General features: G+C 43.6%; 1 protein-coding gene across 1 annotated transcript in view; it reads left to right on the forward strand.

The window, feature by feature from the left end:
• The window catches only part of GNPTG (N-acetylglucosamine-1-phosphate transferase subunit gamma), a 243,797-nt gene that overhangs the window by 30,984 nt on the left and 191,590 nt on the right, over positions 1-21,223 (forward strand). Inside the window, exons 3-5 of the mRNA XM_069647204.1 lie at positions 2,537-2,604; positions 18,617-18,671; positions 18,830-18,913. Of these exons, the coding sequence (XP_069503305.1) occupies positions 2,537-2,604; positions 18,617-18,671; positions 18,830-18,913 (207 nt within the window). The remainder of the gene's footprint in view (positions 1-2,536; positions 2,605-18,616; positions 18,672-18,829; positions 18,914-21,223) is intronic.

Consider the following 21,223-nt stretch of genomic DNA (forward strand, 5'->3'; position numbering starts at 1 on the left):
TGGTGTGCATGGCATTTGCAGATGATGTAGTTATTTTCGATTAAACAAAAATAGGACGACAACGCTCCTTACAGGCTTTGTCTATTCGACTGACCTAGGCCTGAGACCAAATATCAAAAAGAGCAAGGTTATGGTCTTTGGAAAGGGAGCATTTGCAAAGAGCATTCATAATTGGTGGTGGGGGATGGTGGGGGGGGGGTTGGAAAGGACAAAGGAGTACATATTCCTTGGAATCTCTATAAGGACAACCTTCTCGGGTGCCTACTTAGTGGATGACATTACCCAGAAACAGTGGCATAAATGGCTTGCCCTCATAAAAATTATCGACTTTTAGGGAGGAAGATGTATCGAAGCCAAGATCCTGGTTTATATGACTTCAGTTGTGCCTACCATGATGTATGCCTTGGATGTCTTTCCATGGGGGTTGGTGGCCCCCCTGGGTAAGTTAGATGGAAAGATTCTTCGGTCCTTGTTGAACCTCCCGTCCTGTTTACCGATACAGGCCACCAGGCTTGAACAATACAATATGATCACTCGCGTCCTGCAAATGTTGGGCGAGAATACAAATTGATTTAAGGGAGGAAGGAGGGGGGGGAAAGGACTCCTTGCGGTCCAACTTGCCATGCGATTTGTGAAGAGTGAGTGTTTTAAGAACATAGGTACAAGGGTGAGACGATATCTGTCTGACATTGGGGTGTCTCCAATGCCAGATTCTTGGTTTATATTTAACCTGGACAGGATTCCAGAGAGAGCCTGCACTTTTGCTGTGGATCAGGGCCTAACCCATCTTGGAACCTTATGAAAATTTGGGGTGTACTCCCACCAGGCGTATTGTTTTGGGTGTTCCCAAGACATATTTAACAAAAAGGCGCAATCCGGCCCTGACAGGTTCATTATCTCATCTAAAGTACGTTGTCGGAGGCGGCCTCTGTGAGAAGCTGGTGCTGGTGCTGAAGCAAGAGGTGCGGCTTGACACGCAAATCCGCGCAAGCCCACGCTAGTGGGTTCTTTCCTCGAATCGCGTCTCGAGTAAGTGAGTGAGCGAGCGACGGAGCGAGCGACGGAGAAACATCTTGCGGGAGAAACGAAGGAGAAAGAGAGATTCAGGCAGCAGGGAGAAGTGCAGGCAGGTCCAGGCAAAAGCAGGTGAGAACTCTGAGGACCCTGAGGAACGGAATAACGTGGATGCTTGCCGCTGAGCCGTGCCGCACCGTGACATGAAATTTACACGGTTGATATAAATATGGCACGGCGCGGCGGCTTCCTCTGGCTCCCTGCGGCACCCGCTCCCAATAGACTACGTCACGGCACGCAGTTAGCTGCGGAGGTCCCTGGTGATTGGCTTCATCTCTACAAGGTGCCCCCCGGAAAGAGGTGGGCACGGCCTGGATTGGCCTCTGTAGTGCCCACTTCATAAATCAGTGTGAGAGTATATACTCACTGGGCGCTTCATCCTGGTGGGCTTCTCTCCTTGATAGGAGGAGGGGGCCTGGGATTAGAAGAGGCAGCGAGTTCCTCACAAGTGCTGGCTATAGTGCGGGGAGCCGGTACACCCTCCATCGACCTGGCTGTCCCGCTTAGATAGTGCGACCCCCTACATTGGAAGTAAGCTGGAGCTGATTTGAAGAAGAAGGGGAGTCTACTAGTATCTCCCGGAGACTGCGGGCTTCGGCCTTTGATCCGGGTTAACAACGCTCCCCGGTATACCATATTGGTAAGGGAGGGTCTCGGGGAAAGGGGAGAAATCCATTCATCTCTCCTGTGCAGTGTAAGGGGAATTATCCCTGCACATTAACACCAGCCCATTTTTACTACCCTTGTCTGGAGTGATTTATATTATCTGGACTCTGAATCGAAGTGAGTTATAACGCAGACATGCAGCGGGGCAGAAGAGCTTCCCACTCGATATATAACTTACTTAAAAACAAGTCTCAACCCATAAAGGAACCTAAAGAGCCCCATAAGAAAGGAGGTAAAGCTAAAAAGAATTATCTCACTGAGGATGCAGACCCTCCCGGTACTTGAAAATACAGGTGCGTGGGTGGGCATAGAATCTGTAGAGTGGGTGTAAAAGGAGGGAAAAAATATTGAATCTGCTCAGTGTTGGAAGGTGTCTATGAGCGAGCTTATACTACGTTTGCTATGCCTGCGTCTAATCAACTGTTGAGGCGTTTTTTCAGGGCTAAATCATTGGTTATCTTGGAGGCTGCCTTGCATGTATGGGAAATAGCCGTCAGTAAACTTTTGACAATTTCGGGAACACCATTAAATGATTATATGAAAAAGGCAAACATTTAAAAGTGTCATTTTGAGGTTGTTCTAATAATCTTATGGTTATGCATCAATTTTAATAGACTTGGTTTGGTGTAGAGATGGTATGTGATATATGCTATTTTATTATTATGTCTTATGTAATAGTGTGAAAAGGTTGCAATGTAACCAAATGCACTTTAAAATAAAATAAAAAAAAATGCATTAATTCATTAGGACTGTTTACACTTTTTAAAGCATTGATTTTTGTTTTGTTTTTGTATAGGTTAAATAATCCATTTTTGCCACAGATGAATAAACTGCAACCGAAGATGCAGCCTTCTCCTGTTTCGGGTACCTAACAATACACATTATATTTCTTGCTCTTTTAAAGGGTATTGGATTTTATGCAACATAAGCTGCTGAGTCTGTCCTATACAAATCAAGAGTAGAACTATAAGCAAATGACTAATTCAGCAGTCTGACACCATGCAATGTTTCAGACTGACTGACTAAAATTGTTTGTTTTACGTTATTTTTATCAGTAACGCTCTCCCAATACAAGACATGTCGAGCCAAATGGCTTAATACAGCTTCGAGGGTGTGTTACATGCAGGTCTTTAAGTGGGCCCGGGCAGTCCCCCAAAAAGGGCTCCCGAGCCGGGGCTCAACCCTGACTAGCCCAGCCATGCCGACCCCTCGGGCAGCCTGTTTAGCCAAAGCACTGCACAGTTAAATGGCTGTCTGTAGGTGTCAGCACTTTGGATTAGAAAAAAGACAAGGCATCACATCTGCTTTATGCTAATAAAAACCGTACATCGATTTGGCTAGCCCAGCCTCTCCTTTTCTTTCTGAGAAAAGGGCCAACACGCAGCAGTAAGCCATGCAGTTAAAGGGCATCGTGCTTCGTGTTGGCTCTTTACTCGGAAACAAAAGGAGAGGCCGAGCAACCCAGCCCTCCTCCTATTTCTGAATGAAGAGCCAACATGCAGCAGGCATCCCTTTCACTCAAGGAGCTCTGTGGTTCAAGGGTTGTCTGTGAGGGGTCGGTGATCCCACAGGCAACCCTTTAACCATGTGGCTCCTTGAAAGAAAGGACTGCGAGGGCAGGGAGCTCTCATTGGGGGGCATGGCAGGCATTGCCTAAGTACACACATAATGAGAGCTGCCTCCTAAGGAGCCCCCCCTCGATTTAGCATCCAACTTAAAGCACTAGTTACCTGATTTGCACACCTGCAGTTTCGTTTGTTACATCTGACGCCTCCTAGAAAACTAGTACAGCTATCGTCCTGCCAGAGATCCTCCACCTAAGTAAGCTAACAAATGAGCAAACAAAATAAATAAGCAGCATTTGAAAGGGTGAGGATGCCTTAATTTGCATTGGGACGTTTGGCATATTAAGATGTTTAAGCAGAAAACAATAGTTTACAGGGCTTTGGCATGTGGAATAGCCCCTGCTTGAATTGTCAATTGTTTCTGATGACGACTGTGGTGCTCTGCTCAGTGACACAGGTAGCTTCTACTAGGTCAGTGTGTTAATGTAGCAATCCTGCTGCAGCAGGGCGGCTTACATGTCAGGTAACGGCCCAAAGTCTGCAGGCTGTTACTGGCCTCTATGACCCCCTGCTGGGGCGTGATTTCCATTCGCACCTGGGATTTGCCAGAGGTGCAACTGTGTGTTTTTTTTCCTTTGGAGATTGGCTGCGCTTATTGCGTGACATCAATCTCCCGAGGGGGAAAAACAACGATGGCTGCCTTTTCCATTTCTATGGTGGCCGGGAGCGGGAGGAACACTGGGATCGGAGCACAAAGCTCCAGTCCAGCATTTAAGTGGGGAGGGTTTGGGGAAGGGGTTTGATTTGGGATGGGGAAGCAACAGGGATTGGCTCCCTGTTGCCTCCTGGTAAGGCATCATGAAGTAGACACAGACCACTGAACACGATGTGTAGTACACACTTTTATTAACAAAAGATGGAGGGTTGGAAAATGGCCTAACTTGCCCTATGTTGAGGTGGGATTTCACTATCTAAATAAAACTAATGATAGTCTGTGTCAGGAAGTCCAAGCAAATGTCTGTCTGTGTCCAAAACCTATATTTGCCCTCACATTGTATACAATGTGTAGGCATATCAAAATCAAATAGGAAGTGGTCAAATCAAAGTTCAGAGCTTCTTCCCTAAGGTTGAACCAGTTCATGTTGCAAAAGGGCCGGGGTTCCCTTCCCAAGCTTTCAAGTCTATCAAAGTTCCACAACAAAACAATTCTTCAGAATATTCAATGTTCCAAAATCACACGATTCCTTGGGACACTTCCCAGCTCTTCAGTCTGGTTACCTTTCACCAGTTCATAAAGTTCAGTTCCTTGGTTTCAATTCTCACAGGCTTTCCTTTGTTTTATCACAAAGTGTTTTTTCCCTTAAGTGGATGTATTCGGTCTAGGCGCAGTTGTCGAACGACACGGTCCAGCCATCACATGTCATGCAACCGCCACAACCTACTTGCATCTGTTTCATAGGTATTTTGCCACAGTTCCAGTGTCACAATAAAGGTTTGATTTATTCCTTTTGCTTGCCCTTGAAGCTTTATTGTTGCTTCATTTATCAGCATTTACTGATATAGTAGCTTTCACTTGAAATGACCAACACAAGCTTCCCAGTACTCTCTCCTGCTAGGAATCTTATTGACTTTCAGGTTTTCAGATTACAACCAGAGACATCCTCACAGGGTCCCAGTCACAGTGGTACTTTCGATCTTCTTTTGAAGATTCTCTAGCAGAGCGTGCTAAGATGGAGGGATTAGCTCAAACTGATCCCATTGCTCACAGCCTGCTCTCTTACGACCTCCACAGAGCTCTCATGTTTCCCAGTTCCATGCGTGAGAGTGCCAGACAGTCCCATTTCCTTGTTTTGGAAATCTCAGACTTGTTGTTTTTTCTACTTCAATTTTAGGACTTCAAATGACTGATTGTGGTGTGAAAAACAATGTCCCTCTTTTCCTTCTTTTGGAGCCAGGTGACATTGTTGCAGTAGAAGCACTTTTGAGGCCTTTATCCGCTGACTGTTATCACATAGGAAAACAATCCTTTCCTGCCAAGTGGTTATAGGTTTCTGTAATTGTTAAGTTTTGTTCTGCATCATAGTTGATCATTAGGCTTCAGCTCATAAATGTGAGGAGCCAGGAATGAGAGGCGGACGCAGTGGACTTGAGGGTTTTGGCTATAACCCTTTATTCAAATCAACAAGGGGCTGGAAAATGCCTCACTATTCCCAACCTTGCAGGTATTTCCCTACATCTACCAAAAACGAAGGGGTCTGTCCTTTGTCAAGATGTCCAAAGCAAAATATGCCCTGTGTCCATAATCCTATTCTGGCTCTCTTCCTCAAAACTAACTCTAAGGTGCAAAGGATATTGTCTCTGATTCTCAAAAGTGTTCAAATGTTTGAATCCAACGTAAAGGTATAATTCAAAACAAATTTTCCAAATGAATAATGTTCAGTTACAGGGAATGGCTCATGTCCCCAGATTCTGTTCTATCAATATGCAAAATAAAATTCAAACAAGGAATCCAATTCCTTGTAATTTAAGAGGGCATCTCCCTCCTTTTTGTTATGTCCACAATTCCAGGTAATGGTTCCCCTTCTCAGGTTTCCAAGTGAAGAGTTCCAAAATAAGAATTAACTAAGTTACTTGTAACCCCAAGAGAGTAACTCCCTCCTTTCGGGTGCTCACAGTTCCACGGAACTTACCTACATTCCTCCTTTTATATTAAAGACCACTCAAAATCCCAAAGGCATGAATCCTCCTTGGGTTTCTCTTTCCAAAATGTACAAATTGGGTGCAGGTCCCAGACTCGCAGGTTACCTGTTATACTCCCCAGCCAGGTTTCCTCTCCACCTTGAAAACAACTCACGATGTCAAGGCCATGGGTCTTCCTTGAGATTCATTTCCACTGCTTTATTAGACACCTTTTTACTTTACCTAGTGTTGTAAGAAACCTGAGGGCGTCCTCCGATCTACTCCCCTTGGGCCCTCTTCCCAGGTGGCCAGGGACAAGCCATTGCTTTTGGATCCTGAACCTGGTGGTGGAGCAGTGAAGGAGGATCACCTGGGTACAGGGTCCTTGGGGATGCAGGACGAAATGTCCTCAGGTGAGACACTGTATTCTGCATTTCCCTTTCATGAAGAATTCTCTATCCCAGGGGCAGTTATGGGGTATTATCCCTGTCCCACTGACCAAGAAAATGACAGGAAAGGGTACCAATTCAGGGCCATCAGAAAGAGGATGAAGCAGAGAGGGGTTAAGGGTAAGGTAGGCGAGCCATGGTATCCCCCTTTTCCTATTGAAGACCAACCTAATCCTCCCCCCGGCCTTTATAGGCTACTGTAAAACCTCTCGTCTCATTTCCCCGTCATTTTACCTCTGACATAACTGGGACGAGAAAGAGACGACTAGGATTGATGAACACTATAAAACCTCATTTCACCACTCTAGTACTGGGATGAAGAAGATGCCTGTAGAGTGCTTTCAGGGGTTGTCCCTGTAACTATTGTCCTGCAACCTGTCAAGTGGTTGCAGGTGTATAAAGGGAGATCCAAAGAGCAGCAAAAGGAGGAACAGGGAGACCTGTGTGGGAGAGACCAGCAGGGGACCCATATCGTGAGGAGGCGGCTGTCTAAATGAAAACTTGAAGCGAAGTTTGGACCGGAGAGGAACCCAGGGCGCCAGCCGATGTCCTAGAAAACCTGTGGATCCCAATGCGAGTCGAGCCGTTAGGGGGCCACAGTTGATAGGGCCTCTGTCATCCAGAGAAAGCAGCTGTAACTGCGAGCACAGGGAAACGCTGTCTGCGCCTGTAGAGGAGAGCAGAGCTGCTGGCATGTGCCAAGAGGCATCTGAAGTGCGTGCTGGTCTTGCAGCAACTGGCCCACTCACCTGTGAAGCAGAATGGAAGCTGTGTAGCTGCCCAAGGAGGAACGCAGCAGACCAATGAGTGGAAAGCCAGGGGCGTTCCTAGGGGCTACGTATGAATACCGAAGTGCTGTATGGTGTGTGTATATATTGAATTCCGAACTAAATGAAAACTTGAAGCGAAGTTAAATCGTGCATATTGAATCCCAAACAGAATGGACAACTCAAAGTAAAGTTACATCGTGTACATTGAATACCGAACTGAATGAACACTTGAAACACAGCAAAGTCGTATCGAATTGGAGGAAACTCGATGGGCAAAGCCAATAGCTGATGAAGTACAGTTATACATGTAGAATATACAATTGAAGGAAACTTTAGGGGCAAAGCTAAAAGCAAATGAAGGACAAAAGGGAAAATGACCATTTGAAAACGACTTCTGGAAAGAGCACACGTGTGATAGTGCAACAGAATGGTGGGGCATGAACAAGACCACCACAAAGTGAACTTTCTGAATGGATACAGTGCAGCAAGGCCAAAGGCTGGCAAGAGGTGTATGACACGATATGACAAAGCCAAGAGGCTAAACAGGAGAGTATAAAGTTGCACATAGAGCCAAGAGGCCGACAAGGAGAAGCTAAATGGTTGTGAATCTGTACACAATGCCAAGTACGGAAGAACCTCTGTGGGCTGGAGAGCCTAGGGTTCCTGGTTGCACAACCTGTGATGCGTGGACCGTGTGGTTGCGCATAGACCAATGAGCCATAAACTGTGAAAGTCAAAGATATTGTGAAATAAATCAAGAGGGAGCACTGTGAGTGAACTGGTAAGGCAAGCCAGAAGGAGGGTCGAGTGAATCTAGGTTTGTGTTGAACTTTGAAAGATTGAAAGCAGTACAAGTTGCTACGTTGAAAGGGAAGGCAACCCTGAGATTTGATGAACTGCAAATACTGTCTTGAGGACGGAACCTCAAGACTCCTCTTTTTGTTTGAACTATGTTGCATTGAACTTGGGGAAGGGAACCTTGAGGATTGTGTGGAACTATATTGCCTTGAACCTGGAAAAGCTAATCTTGAGACTTTTTGTGGAACTTGGGAAAGGATAGCTGAAGAGGAAGCTAAGAGCTAGAAGAAGCTCTGAACTTTGTTGATCACCATTTATTTAATTATTGACATCCCTACACATTGTTTAGCTTTTGTTGTGAGGGCAAGGATAGGTTTTGGACACAGACTTTCAAGTTGAACTCTTTGACTCACTTTCATTAGGGAAAATCGCACCTTAGCATAGGGAAAGTTAGGCATTCTACCATCCTAACATTTGATTTAACAAACCCTTTTTATTTTAAACTTTGAATCTGTTGTCTGTCTTCGTGATACCTTCACAATGGACTCTCCTGCCAGGTCTTGGATGCAGTCTTTCAAACATTTAACTTACCCTTATATACTTTTCTGCCAGGGTTTCAACACTTGACCTTGCCTGTTATACTCTCCTGCCAGGACTTGTATGCAGTTATCTTTCCTTTTGCCCGCTGTTGGCTTATCGCCTCTCATTTCACGAATTTTGTTTCAACATCCGTACTTGTATTTGTTGCATTTTCTCTTTTCGGTCTGGGCCCAGCGGCCCGTTTGTGATATGGTTTAAGACCAAGCTAAATCCTTCACGGGTTTCATTCAGCGTTTCTCTCGTTACGTTCGTGGAGCGACATGCATTCTTAGGCACCCCGGTAACCCGTCCATCTTCACTGGGTTTACCAGGTGTTTTCAATGCTTCTCGAGCCTCTTTGTTTCTTCTTTGTGCAGCTTGTTGGCTCAGCGTGCATCCCATCAGCCACTGTGGCTTTGCTGCATTCAGGCCCACTCTGCACAGCTCCCACTGCCCCTCTGACACAGGCAGACACCCCTCTGTCACTCTGTTTGCTCTTACGCTGTCGGCTTTGCTTCCCACGGCTTGCTACCAGTAGCATGTTGCCCGGACTCTGCGTGGCTTGTAGCATTACCCAGCTTTTGCAGTTCTCCCTCACGCAGTCTGTCAGCCGCCGTGAATCTAAACTTCCCGGCATACTGGAGCAACTTCCAAAGACTAGACCGCGGAGTTCGCTTATCGGTCCCAGCCATCTTCATTCCTCTTTCTCGTCTCGGTTACATTCACTGTGTCCTTAATATAATGTTGAGGAAGCTGACTATGGATCTCACTGGGAGTACTGTCTACTGCTACCTGCCTCTTCCTCGTCTCCGTTATTAACATCACTCCCTTCTGATGTTGGGAACCATATGAAGAAAGGCTGGCAAAGGTTTGAGAGAGAGGGTTACAAAATGCCATTAAGGCATGAGGAAGAGAAGGAACATGCCCAAAAGGATAAGGGTATATGTGTCTTTATCTAACAATGTTTTGTCATCCCCCTGGACGCCCCCCGCCCTGATGCCCCCCATGCGGTTCTCCCTGATATAGCTGCCTCAGGATCAGGTAGCGACTACCGTCCCCTGGCCACATGAGGAGAAGATATCTCCGAGGTAAGAGTGATGACATTTTCAGATTCATCACATAAAGGAACACCAACTAAAGCTAAATCTATGGCTATGGATCGTGTTTCAAGACAAATCTGAATGTATACGCATCTGCCTTAGTGATGTCCTTTTCCCCTCCTTTTGCTATGTTTCCGGCATTGTGCTTGGCTGGACAGAGGCAATTCTCTGTGTGCCTTAGTTGCAATTGGCAGCGGCAATTAAATGAAAATAGTCTGAAATATCTGAAGCTTGACAGAATAGGGTCTATTGTGCTCTACTTCCTTTTTTAAGTGTGTCCCGGTTATGTGTTGCATACTTGTAACACTGTTGGGGCATCACCAGGGGCAGTACAAACACTGCCAGCCATATTGAGTCGCCCGCACTTATAGAGGGTACCACGTAGCCGTCCATGTCCTGAGCGATTAGCAGGACTTGCCCATGTCCACGACCGGATCCACAGAGGTTAAAGGGTTAATGATTATTATCATTTGTAATGGTGCAAGCTTTATTACTGTTTGTTGCAGTGTTAAAAGTTAAGTTGCGTCGACTGTTAACATTTTCTGTTATTACACAAAGTATAATGCATGTTTGTTTTGTGTTTGAAGGATTTTACTAGTGAGCCTTAATAGTGAACTGTTTGCACTCTATCAATAAAAGCCTTAAATATTGAGTCCATCCTAAAGATGGTAGCTACACCAGGCTTACTATGGCACTGTTGGGGCAGCTGAGCGTAGGCTTGCCATATGTTCACAGCACCTGGACATCTGGGACTATTCCTTGCGTACTGTGGCTATCCAATGCATATGTGGGCATTAATGGAGCATGTGAGACTGAACATGACATGTGACCGCCAAAACCTTTTGGCTTTGCCAGGAATTGTTTTTAGAAGTAGTTGAATGATTGCTTGTCTCGTGATTTTTGTCAGTTGCAGCATTCAGCTTTAAGGCAGTATGGGCCCTTTCTCAGTGGTCGAAGTGTACGAAAACAATAAGTGGAGCTATGTTCCATGCTGGCCTGCACCAACTCCCCACAAACCCCATCACCACGCCCCCTCCCACACACAATACACACCCCTCCCCCCAACACTTGCACCTGCTGTTTAAGGGAACGTTCAGTGCAGTGCACTGAAAGTGCAAGTTTTAACTTCTTCCTAAACCTTTTATTTTAAAACGAAACCATTCCGGAACGGTTTCTTTTTAAAATAAAAGTATAGGCGCTGTAAAAGGTAATTTAAAAAAATACAGGAGCATCGCTCCCACTCACTTCGACCACTGCCCTTTCTGGTGCAGCAGAGCCCAGCAATTCTACTCGCTCGGGGAATGTTCTCTTTTGTGGACTTTGCTATGCTTCCTGTTTAAATTGGACAACAAGAATCGATGCCATCCATTTTTGTTTTTGCACTCTGATTCAGATCTGTGTTTAAATGTATGTTTTCAGTTTGACTTTGTGAAGAGGAGAAAAAGGGCAGTGGATATGGCTAGGGAAACGTGCACAACATTGCACAGTGTGTAATACGTATTAAACATGCACTCGGGAACCAACACCCATGGGCGCCAACACCAGGATGTGCAAGTAGAACGTGATTATAAATATCTTAAAATGGATGTGGGGGATGTAATGTAATCCTTATGATTACAAAGAATGTGTGCAAGCTCCTCATCCAAAATTGGTATTACAGGTACTGTCGGTGCTAGGCCACTCACAAGACAAGCAATGGGCGTGAGCTGACACCCTTTTGGTATTATATAAATGAACTTAAAGACCATACTCATGAGGACTAGGCACACCACCTGGAATGTCAGTTTGCATACGAACCCGGCTGATCAAACGGACCACGAAAGGCAATAACAGCAATGGGAGCACAACTTAATACATAAGACCCCCGACCACGGACAAGGGACAATTGGGAATAGTACTTAGAATAGTGGGGCAAACACAGGCATTCATAGAGGACCTTGATACAACAGCACATTTTTTTACATATTGAGTCTTAGGTGTGAAGTGCAAGGGAAAACCAGGCACAAACTCCAAGATAAAGTCCAGGAACAGGAGCAGGGAAAACTACATTGCAAGCCCAAAACCTTCCCCCTCCGCACCCAGGAAAGCAAAGGAAACGGTTACATAAATAGGAACTCTCTTAAGGAGGGGTGACTGAAGGATCATGTTCAAAGAAAAAGCACAGACAAACTGTGCTGCACAGAAAAGAAAGAAGTGGAAAGTGTTGACTGCAAAACAGAGAATGCCATGAAGCTGAAATTCTAACTGCAAACTAGATTCGAAATCCAGAAACTAGAAACTCATAATAAGGAACTGAGGGAAAAAGGGACCAGCAACAAACGGCAACACTGTGACGATGACCAGCTCTGGACTGAAGCAAACAGACTTTTGAAGTTGGCTAATGATCGCGTGCCTCCGGTGTGACGTTTGCTTGCACCTGTCAGCCACAGGTGTTCCTTATTTATTTATTGGGTATTTATAATACGCCTAAACAGCAAATGGTGTTTCAAGACGCAACAAGACAAGAGTGGAGGGGTGGTGGTAGGGGGGGGAACGGGGATGAAGAAAAACAAAAACTGTCCTTCTAGGCTTTGTGTCATTCAGATCGTGCAAGTGCAGTAACTAGAGGTGCAGGGGAGTGGGAGAAGGGGGTAGGTGCCGTTCAGAGCGGAACGCGTTAATGCTAAGGAGGTGGAGTGGGGATCGTGCAAATGCTGGGGGGGGCGGGAGTAGGAGGGGGACAGGGCCTCTGGGATAGGCGAGTGCTAAGGGGAGGCCAGGTGGACAAATGCCAGGGGAATGCAGGGAATAAAGGTCCACATGCTGATTGCGAGGGCGGGGCAGGATGGGCTCAATAGAGGTGCAGGCGCTGCCAGGTTAGTACAGGGGGAGGGAGCCCAGTAGGGCAAGTGCAGATTTGGGGGAGAGCCGCGGGTCAGGGTAGACTGAGATGCTGGGGTAGACTGGGTGAGGAGTGCTTGGTACCCTGTATGAATTAGAAGGAAACCAGGTGGCCGGTCAAAACCTCCACCCAACCTTGCACTGAAAGGGTGGACACGCCTTGTCGACGTCCCTTTTCGACTACGAAAAACAAAATGCAATACTCCGCAGTGACCACTGGATGTCGGACCTATGCACAGCATGTGAATCTAAGCAGATACAACCATCAGAAATGCTTGTCATATTGGCTGCCAAAAAACTGAAATGGATCTGTAAGGGAATGTAAATGAAAAATGTGGTTTTAGAGCTCCCAAATCAGCACAGTACTATGGCGTAGGGTTCAGAAAGTACGTCATGGAAAAAAACCTAAATAATAATCATACCCCGAAGTGTTGGGAATGAGAGCAAAAAGTATGAATCGAATTTTTGCTTAAGTCGTCTTAGTGTTCCGAATTTCCCAGTTGGAGATCAACAGTGCTTAATTTGTGGGGGGCTTGCTTGTGTGTTTTTTCTTTTTGTCACTTATTTCTGAGCCCTGGAACTTCTTGTTTCACACCCAGTTGGATCATGATGTGGTGTTTTGGCAACTGTATCGTGTTACCTGCACTGTCCATGTGTCTCTGCATCCTGGGCTTGCTTAATTGTATTCATGAACCAGTTGACCCACACTGGTGTGGCAATGCAAGTTATCAGATTTTTTTGATTAATGAGTTGGGAGTTGTCAAAAATGGGTGCTGTGGTCAGTCAGAAAGAGGAGACAAACTAGAGTTTGCCATTCTTCGAAGCTTTTATTGAAATTATAAGAGGAAATGCCTTAGTTTTTTCATAAGCTATGGGTTTCCCTACCTAACACAACTAACTAGTGTGCTCGTCGTCAGTAGTGAAGTCCAAAGTCAAAATCTGTCCTCTGTCCAAAACTAAGCTACTCTGATCCTAATACTAAACAACTAATGTCCAGGAGAATGACTCCCTTCTCCTGGGGTGGCTTATTACCCCTATTGTCTTAGTAGACAATCTTCAGATAGTTCTTGGCTATCAGTTGCATTAATTTGTTCAGTTACCTCAGGGGACCTTTCCAACTTCCTGGCTTCCCCTTCTCTTGAGTTGGCCAAACCCTCCTGACTGGCATTGCTTGCGGTAGATCAAACCGTTTCTCTTTTGCTAATGTCCAACTTATCTCTTGAGAATTGTAACCAATCTTATTGTTGCAGTTCTTGTTACTTTGCTTTCCACTGGGAAGATTATGACGGTCACAATAATGATTCTCAGTCTTTGTCACTTGCTTTCTTACTGGGTCGAGTATGATGAGCCCAGGAATCTTTATCCCTCTTGTTACACAGAAGAGGGATAAAGTGCTTTATGGCTGGACTAAGCAAGCCTTTTCCACTAACAAACATAATATAATACAAGACATTACAGAATGTCACATTGTCTTTTAAAATTGGATTTACACTCCATATTCACACATCTACATAAAAATACACTCTATTATGATCATCGATCCTAAAATGGACAAAATATATTAAAAATCAGTTCAAATAGTGCAATTTAAATAAATACATTATATCCTCATTTACACTTATTATTACACGTCCTTCGTTACTCTCCATCATTTCAACACCTTCTCAGTCATTTAGCACTTTTCCTCTACCAACAATTTGCTAGATACTTCTTTCGAAATATAATATACGGCTGTAGGTAAAACTAATGCCTCGGCATATATTGCCGCCCAAAACTGATCCGAGCTAAAGTGCAGATGACTCAGAAATATATCATAACCTTTGGCATACAGATCGACTAATCGTTGGCAGCTGGTCATTATATGTCTTATAGTCTCGATACTCTCTCCACAGAGAGGACATTGTCTTTCTGAATAAGGTATGCCACTCCAAGCTCCAATGTATTCCTGCACTGGCAATACATTTAATCGAAGGTACTGGATTAAACGGTGCATATTTTAGTAAAATGGCTACATGAGCGGCTAACCGCAGAACATTGCGTAATATATTGTGATTATCTTTTTTTCCCTGCCAATCTAGATATAGTATGAGAGCGATTCCCGCATCCGTCTTCTCCTTCAACTTAATAAGTAAAGGGACAGTTTCATGGTCATCCGGCATAGCCAGGCCTATCGCCTCATGATGTTCTGTGACAGTAGACCTTATATCTCTATATGTTCAGTTTCTCGGATTAACGCCCTCACGCTCTACCGCTATGCCCATCAATTACTGATTTTTTTTTTCCCCTACCTATATTATCTTGCCCATTCATTTGCACCTTGCCGTTTTCCAGAGCGCCATCAAAGAGTTGAGTTCTAGTTCACATCTCAGGGTTGCTACTGCCACTGCTGTTAAGTTCAGCAGTGATCGAGGCACCTTTCCCTCCACCTTCTCTAACCAACTTATATGACGCTTGGGGAATACCTGTAGACCATATGTAACACCTGGTATGACTCTCTTCTAATATATTTCCAATAGCCCTTCAATGGAGTCACCAACTCTAGTGTGGAGAAACCTCTTAATTACATGCTACTACTTGCAAGGGAAAAAGCATCCTTGTAAAATGCGAATGTTGGCCTATTCTTTATGGGGACTCTTAAGTAAATGTGCGTTTCAACTACTTCAAGTATTTTATTTCACATATGCCATTTGAAGTTACTTTTAGTAACTAGTCTAGTTGCCTATTACTATACTTTTTAAAATTTATCCTTAAATTGTTTTCAGTCGCATAAACATCCAGGGCTTCAATCGCACACTGCAGGCCTAAAGGTGTCTGATCTAATAAAACCATATCGTCGGGACTGCAGGAGCCAATTTATGCTCTCGCTGCTGAGTTTTCATGGTGACACCCCTGCTTTAATCTTATGTTGGTATTCATTAGCCTAGATGTATGTCCCACCTGCGATAAACGTACCTTTACATATGTATCCTGATAGAGTAACTTAATGAAGTACAATAGCTGTAAATCAATACCCCATTTCTCTAACTTGTTCCATAATACTCGTCTCGATATGCATTCGAAAGCTGCTTTGTAATCTACAAAGCTGAGGTTGAGATGGTGACGGTGACATTTAAGGGCTACAGCTACGAGGAGTTGTAAAGTCTGCTACTGTGGATTGTATTGCAGCCTTTTCTAAAGCCAGTTTGTTGGTGTCTGATCAGATTTTCAGTCTTAATCCAGATGTTTAGTTTCAATAATATCGAAGTTAAAAAAATCTCTCCTGGAATCTTGAATAGCTAGTAATCTAAAAATGTTTGGGTCAGTGCAGGGACCCATTTTATGTGCAGGCACTAATATAGATTGTTACCATTCTTCCCTATGCTGATAATGTGTGTAAGTAGCTCTTGTAACGAGGGCGCCCACAGGTCTGGGTTTCTTTTGATCACAGCATTAGATAGCCGTCCGGGCCTGGGGATGTAGATGCCTTAATCTTACTGATGAGGCGAATTTCTTTTATTTAAAAAACCAGGGAAACTGAGGTCGTTCTTTTGGGGTAGGCAATCGGTTCTTGATTCGTTAATTCTTTGACCCAAAATGATCTTACAATATGAGTGCTCCATCCTTCCTGTGAAATGCCACACATCTCTTTGGGAGATTGTTCAGCCATAAACCTATGGTACAAATACCAAAACATTTTAGTCCTAAGATTTTAATAACCCATAAATCATCTTCCAGTTAGCACATTTTAAGCTGTGTTTATGACTTTGCATCAAATTTCTATACGGGTGAGATGTTTGCCAATTTTTACTTCTTTCTACTACGGTCATATTGGTGTCCTACTTGATTTTTCTTACCATCGCTCTCAACGACTTGTGTATAGCAAAATCAAATAAGAACACTGCCTTTTTATCTACACCCACCACTACATTTCTACACTGAATGGGCCAAAGTTTATTCGATATGGCCCGAATGTCTCATTCAAAGTGGTGTAACAAAGCTTCTGGCGAAAATCCACTGCTTATCAGCAAATGATTTACATGAGAGCTATTTGCTTCCAACCAGATAATTCTGTTTCCCTGTGCATTCATTGAAACTTTAGCAAAGGTTGTACTTTTCATCCTAATATTCCTGGTCTGTATCTCTACGCAAACCATTTCATGATAACTCACCGGAGTGAAATTGGATGCATGCTCAAGAATTTGCCTGTGAATGGCCCAGTTAGAAAATATGTAATCGGGACGGGAGAAAACCTTTCCACTATACTATTGGGTCTCACTGTGACATGTATGAGCATCCTGCTCGTTTTTCCAGAGTCTTTTCCGGGTCTCCTGCTCTCCCCTTTACCTGTGTGAAGCAGGGGTCGTGTCAACAGGTATCCCTTTTCTGCCAACTTGGGTTGGTGGAGAAGGAGAGCAAGCAGCACCAACATACAGGCAATGCCAGAGAAAAGGCCACTGCCAAGAAGTGCCTGTCCTCAGTACTAACCTATACAATATGATCTTACTGCAGTGTGTGACAGACAAGTTAATCCGTTTCTTAATGATTTTGCCAGCATTAGTCCATCAATGAAGCATGTGTGTTCCATTTCTTGAGCTAGATGGTTAAATATTAAAGGTTTTTATACCGTTCACCGTCGCCAAAGGAATTGGTCCCCAGGCGCTCAGGTGGATTTGTAAAGTAAGAAGGCGTGCGAGTGTCGCACAGACGTGAGATCTCATGTGCTTTTGGTGCGGTTTATGTGTTTGTTGTTGCAGTGTGGTGAAGTGCGTGCGATTTGCTGGGCGAGAAATTGTTCTGTGGATTTTCAGTGAATTAGGTAAGATTTGAGTTTGGGTTAGTAGGTTATATATCCTAGGTTTTGCAGATCTTGTTCCATTTGTCTAGCATTCCTGTAGGTAAACTTAATTGCCCCTTTACTTTCCTTGTTCATCTTATTATTGTGATTGACGGCGTGGCGTGTTCCTGTCAGTGTTGTATTGAGCTCAGTGTATTCGGATGGGGTGTGTTTCTGACTCCCAACCTCCCCCACTCCCCCCGGTATTGGTGCTGTGGATTAGCAGTCCCCTACTATCTTGCTATGTATTCCGTCGGCGGTCTGTTGGTGCCTGTGTGTGATTGGGATTTTAAGTGATCCGGCCGCAGCTGATTTTGCTGCGACCGGAATGTTCACACGAGAAAGGTGCGAACTACCAAAAGTTTGCACCTTTCTCATGCGAACACCCTTACAGGCTGTGGGGGCTGCGGGGGTTTCCCCCGCAACCCCCGCTCACTATACTGTAAAGTATGCCACACAGTATTTTTATTTATTTTCTTACCTGCAATGCTACCACCAAAGGTTCGAACTTTTGGTGTTCGAACCTTTGGTGGTAGCATTTTTCAGTCCGATTGTACAAAACCGTGATTGGAGGCAAGGCTGCTATTGATAAATCGTCCTTATCCTTCCGTCCTGATCTAGCTAGTTAACTTGGTCCACTTGTCATCTGTAAAATCAGAGAAAAATGCTAAGAATGTTTATATATTTTAAAGTAACACTTAAACATGTGTCTATTAAATACAAAACTAGTTTGTTGTTTTATGTTGATTGTTATTTGGAAATTGAACGTCTAACATAGTCTGTGCATACACCAACCCCCAGGAACTGGTGGTAGGAATTGCACCTTTAACCCCAAATATGTTGCCACTGGCCATGGCCGCTCCCCACAGTGTCAACAGTAGGAGAGGATCTGCCTGCCCCAATGTGTCGCAGGTCTGCTAGAAAATATTTGGGCCCCGGGACTTACTTAGTTTGCAAATTAGGCACTGGCGATTGAGGTTGTGTATCATTGTGATATTTGCTCGAGCAGGGAGAACTAAATCCGAGGGGGGTTCAAAGTTGCATTTCAATGTAGGCAAATACAGGAGAGCCCCACATGTTTTTCATTCCATAAAGTCGGGACAATAATTCCATCTTTAGCGGCAGAAATGCAAAATAGCGGTACATTTCTTTTGCCATGTGTTTGTATAATTGTTGTGGCCATGAGCGCATATTTACTTTTATTTTTCAACTAATAATCAAAATGTCTTCATCAAACCCCTAGGTCCTTCACATCTCTTGCGCCTGGCTGGAAGGTGTTTTAATTTTGTGGAATCCACGTAAGTTTATGGACTTGTGGGCAACATAAATATTTATTTTTAAAACCTGTTATGCTTTTATTTGTGGATTTAAGTGAGTGGTCATTAGTAACATTGCCAGTTTTATATTCATTGGGCATTTGTTTAGAAGGTAACTTTTTTTCTTCAATGTTTTTCAGATATAAATATGATTTTTGCCCTTTTCACAATGTGACTCAGCACGAGCAGTCCTTTCGCTGGAATGCCTACAGTGGGATTTTAGGGTGAGATTGGCTGCAGTTATGTCCTTTTGTGAGTGAGGAGCCTTTTTTGTTGGGTTCCCTCAAGTGGACCTCAGAGTCCTTTCCTGAATAATTGTTGACTCACAAGTCACGGTCGCATGACTGTGTAACAACGGAGTTCCTTTGGCTCCCTTACTCCGTTTGAATAAAGAATACAACAAACTGTTACTTGTACTAGTGTCATGCGCCCTTGTCGTGGAGAAGAAAAGGAAGACCAAACAATGCCTCTTATTCTCCAAAAAGTAAGCTTTGAATTTTTAATTGTACATAGATTCAAGGCGTGCCCGTTGCGATTACACGTGTTTCGACGTCTGCGTCTTTTTCAAATCGGGGCTAATCAAGTTGCATTAACAGAGTTATTATTGTCATTTGCAAAAAACGAAAAAGATAAATGAGCAATAGTTGTATACACATTCCAAATGAAATATAATAATTGCATGCATTCATGTTAAAGGATGGCCATTGAGGGAGGGGAAAGGGTGGGATTGTTAGAGATGGTTGACAAAAAGAAAATGGAACAGATAATGATAGTGAACGTAAACAAAAAAGAAAGACATAAAGAAATAATTAGTTAATAAATAATGTCCCGTTGCATTTTACAAAGAATTTTTTTAAAATCCTTAATCAACCCAAAAAAGAGAGGGAGGTGTGTTTCTTCTTACCTAGTAAGGTTGATTCAAGGTTCATGTGTTGGTGGTTTGAATTAAATAGTCATGGGTTAAAATCCTAAAATAAAAACATATGGCCCATTAATGAGCTGCCTTCCTTACAATAAATGAAGTGCACTTTACCAGTGAGTAGAGCGCGCTATAAATTGTTTAAGGAATATCATAATATCATTTCCCGAGTGACTTTAATTTTGAACTCAACGTTGTAAACTTACAAACTGGACTAAACTGTTAAAGTTTATTTGTGAAAATAAGCATTGGACCGGGTCTTCATATCAATCAACCACGGTCATGCAAATCGTGTTTGCACGCCAGGTGTGCGAGTGTTTACCATAGTTACTTGAAGCTAAAGTTTCGCTAACACTCGTGTTTATCGTTTTAGGACATTAAACATTGTAGATCGTGCCACCACGTGTTTAACACGTGCGGTCGCATTATGTGAAATAAGCCCCCCTGCGGGAGCCCCTCCCGCACGCTTACCTGTGTCAGCGTGTTCCGTCTCAAAGAGTCCCTGTTCGCTCTGTGCCGTGTTACTGTTATTATTGCGGCCATGAAAACTGGTCGGCTAACTCTTACTTTGGTTTCCACTGTGTTCATCTAGTTCTTTTGTTTTTGGTGTTCGACTGTTGGTATTACATATGTTGTTACAGGCTTCCTTATGTGGTGGATGAATGTAGGAAATTTGAAAACAATTATAAATTGCTGTCTGGATCGAATCACGATTTTTTAAAATGTTCAATTAAATGCCATGTTCGGACACTGCAAATTTTTCTGAACTACAAATATATATTTCATGTTGTATGTTATTACCAATTTTGGTTTTAAAAGTTGAAAATGCAAAAATCAAAGACAAAGTCTGAGCATCTCTGGTAGTCCTTTTATGGTTTCTAATGTCGAGGCCATATTTTGGGAAAACCAAGGTTGTACAGCGTGGGAATCGCGCTCCCTTGAAACATTTTACAGCGGAATGCCCTTCTAAAAATATTGTGACTTGAATAGAGTGGGTATACGTTTTTTGGGGGGGTTTTGCGTAGGGAGGATTTCTTCATTAACTTGTGTCTGGTGTTACAAAGACCTGACTAAAAAAGGTACAGAACCTGGTATGTGTTTATGCGCACTTCTCAGGGATATGAGGCATACATGGCTTGAGGTTGTCTGTAAAACGTGAAAAACAGGAGTTCAAACTTGGTATAAAAAGCCTGCTTTTGTAACATATTAGCCTCTGTCAAAGTAAATATTTGAAATTACACATGAAAAATCAAATTCTGATCAATTCTTGCTAACTTCTTGTACAAAGATTGTTCGTTCACTTGTTATTAAAGGAATGAGGCCATCTCATGGTCTGAGTTCAATCCTCTTTCCACTGCACGGAATTTGCAGATTCATTTCGCTTCTTCTTGCCTCAAATTAACTTCAAGGTCTCCTCCTCTTGGTCCCAGAGTCGCTTTTTTAAGTCCAATGAATCTGAGTTGTTTTTTATCGACTAATTGGTGTTTTCTTTGCCAATGTTGGGCTAGAGGTAAGTTAGTGTCTTGACTTCCGATGTTGGATAAGTTTTTATGGTACTGCCTATGTAAATTTCTTCACAATAGCAGATTATTGCATAGACCACAAACTTGCTTCT

Source organism: Ambystoma mexicanum, chromosome 2q (assembly GCF_040938575.1).
Source record: "Ambystoma mexicanum isolate Mex_15411 chromosome 2q, UKY_AmexF1_1, whole genome shotgun sequence".
In the NCBI taxonomy this organism is placed as follows: domain Eukaryota; kingdom Metazoa; phylum Chordata; class Amphibia; order Caudata; family Ambystomatidae; genus Ambystoma; species Ambystoma mexicanum.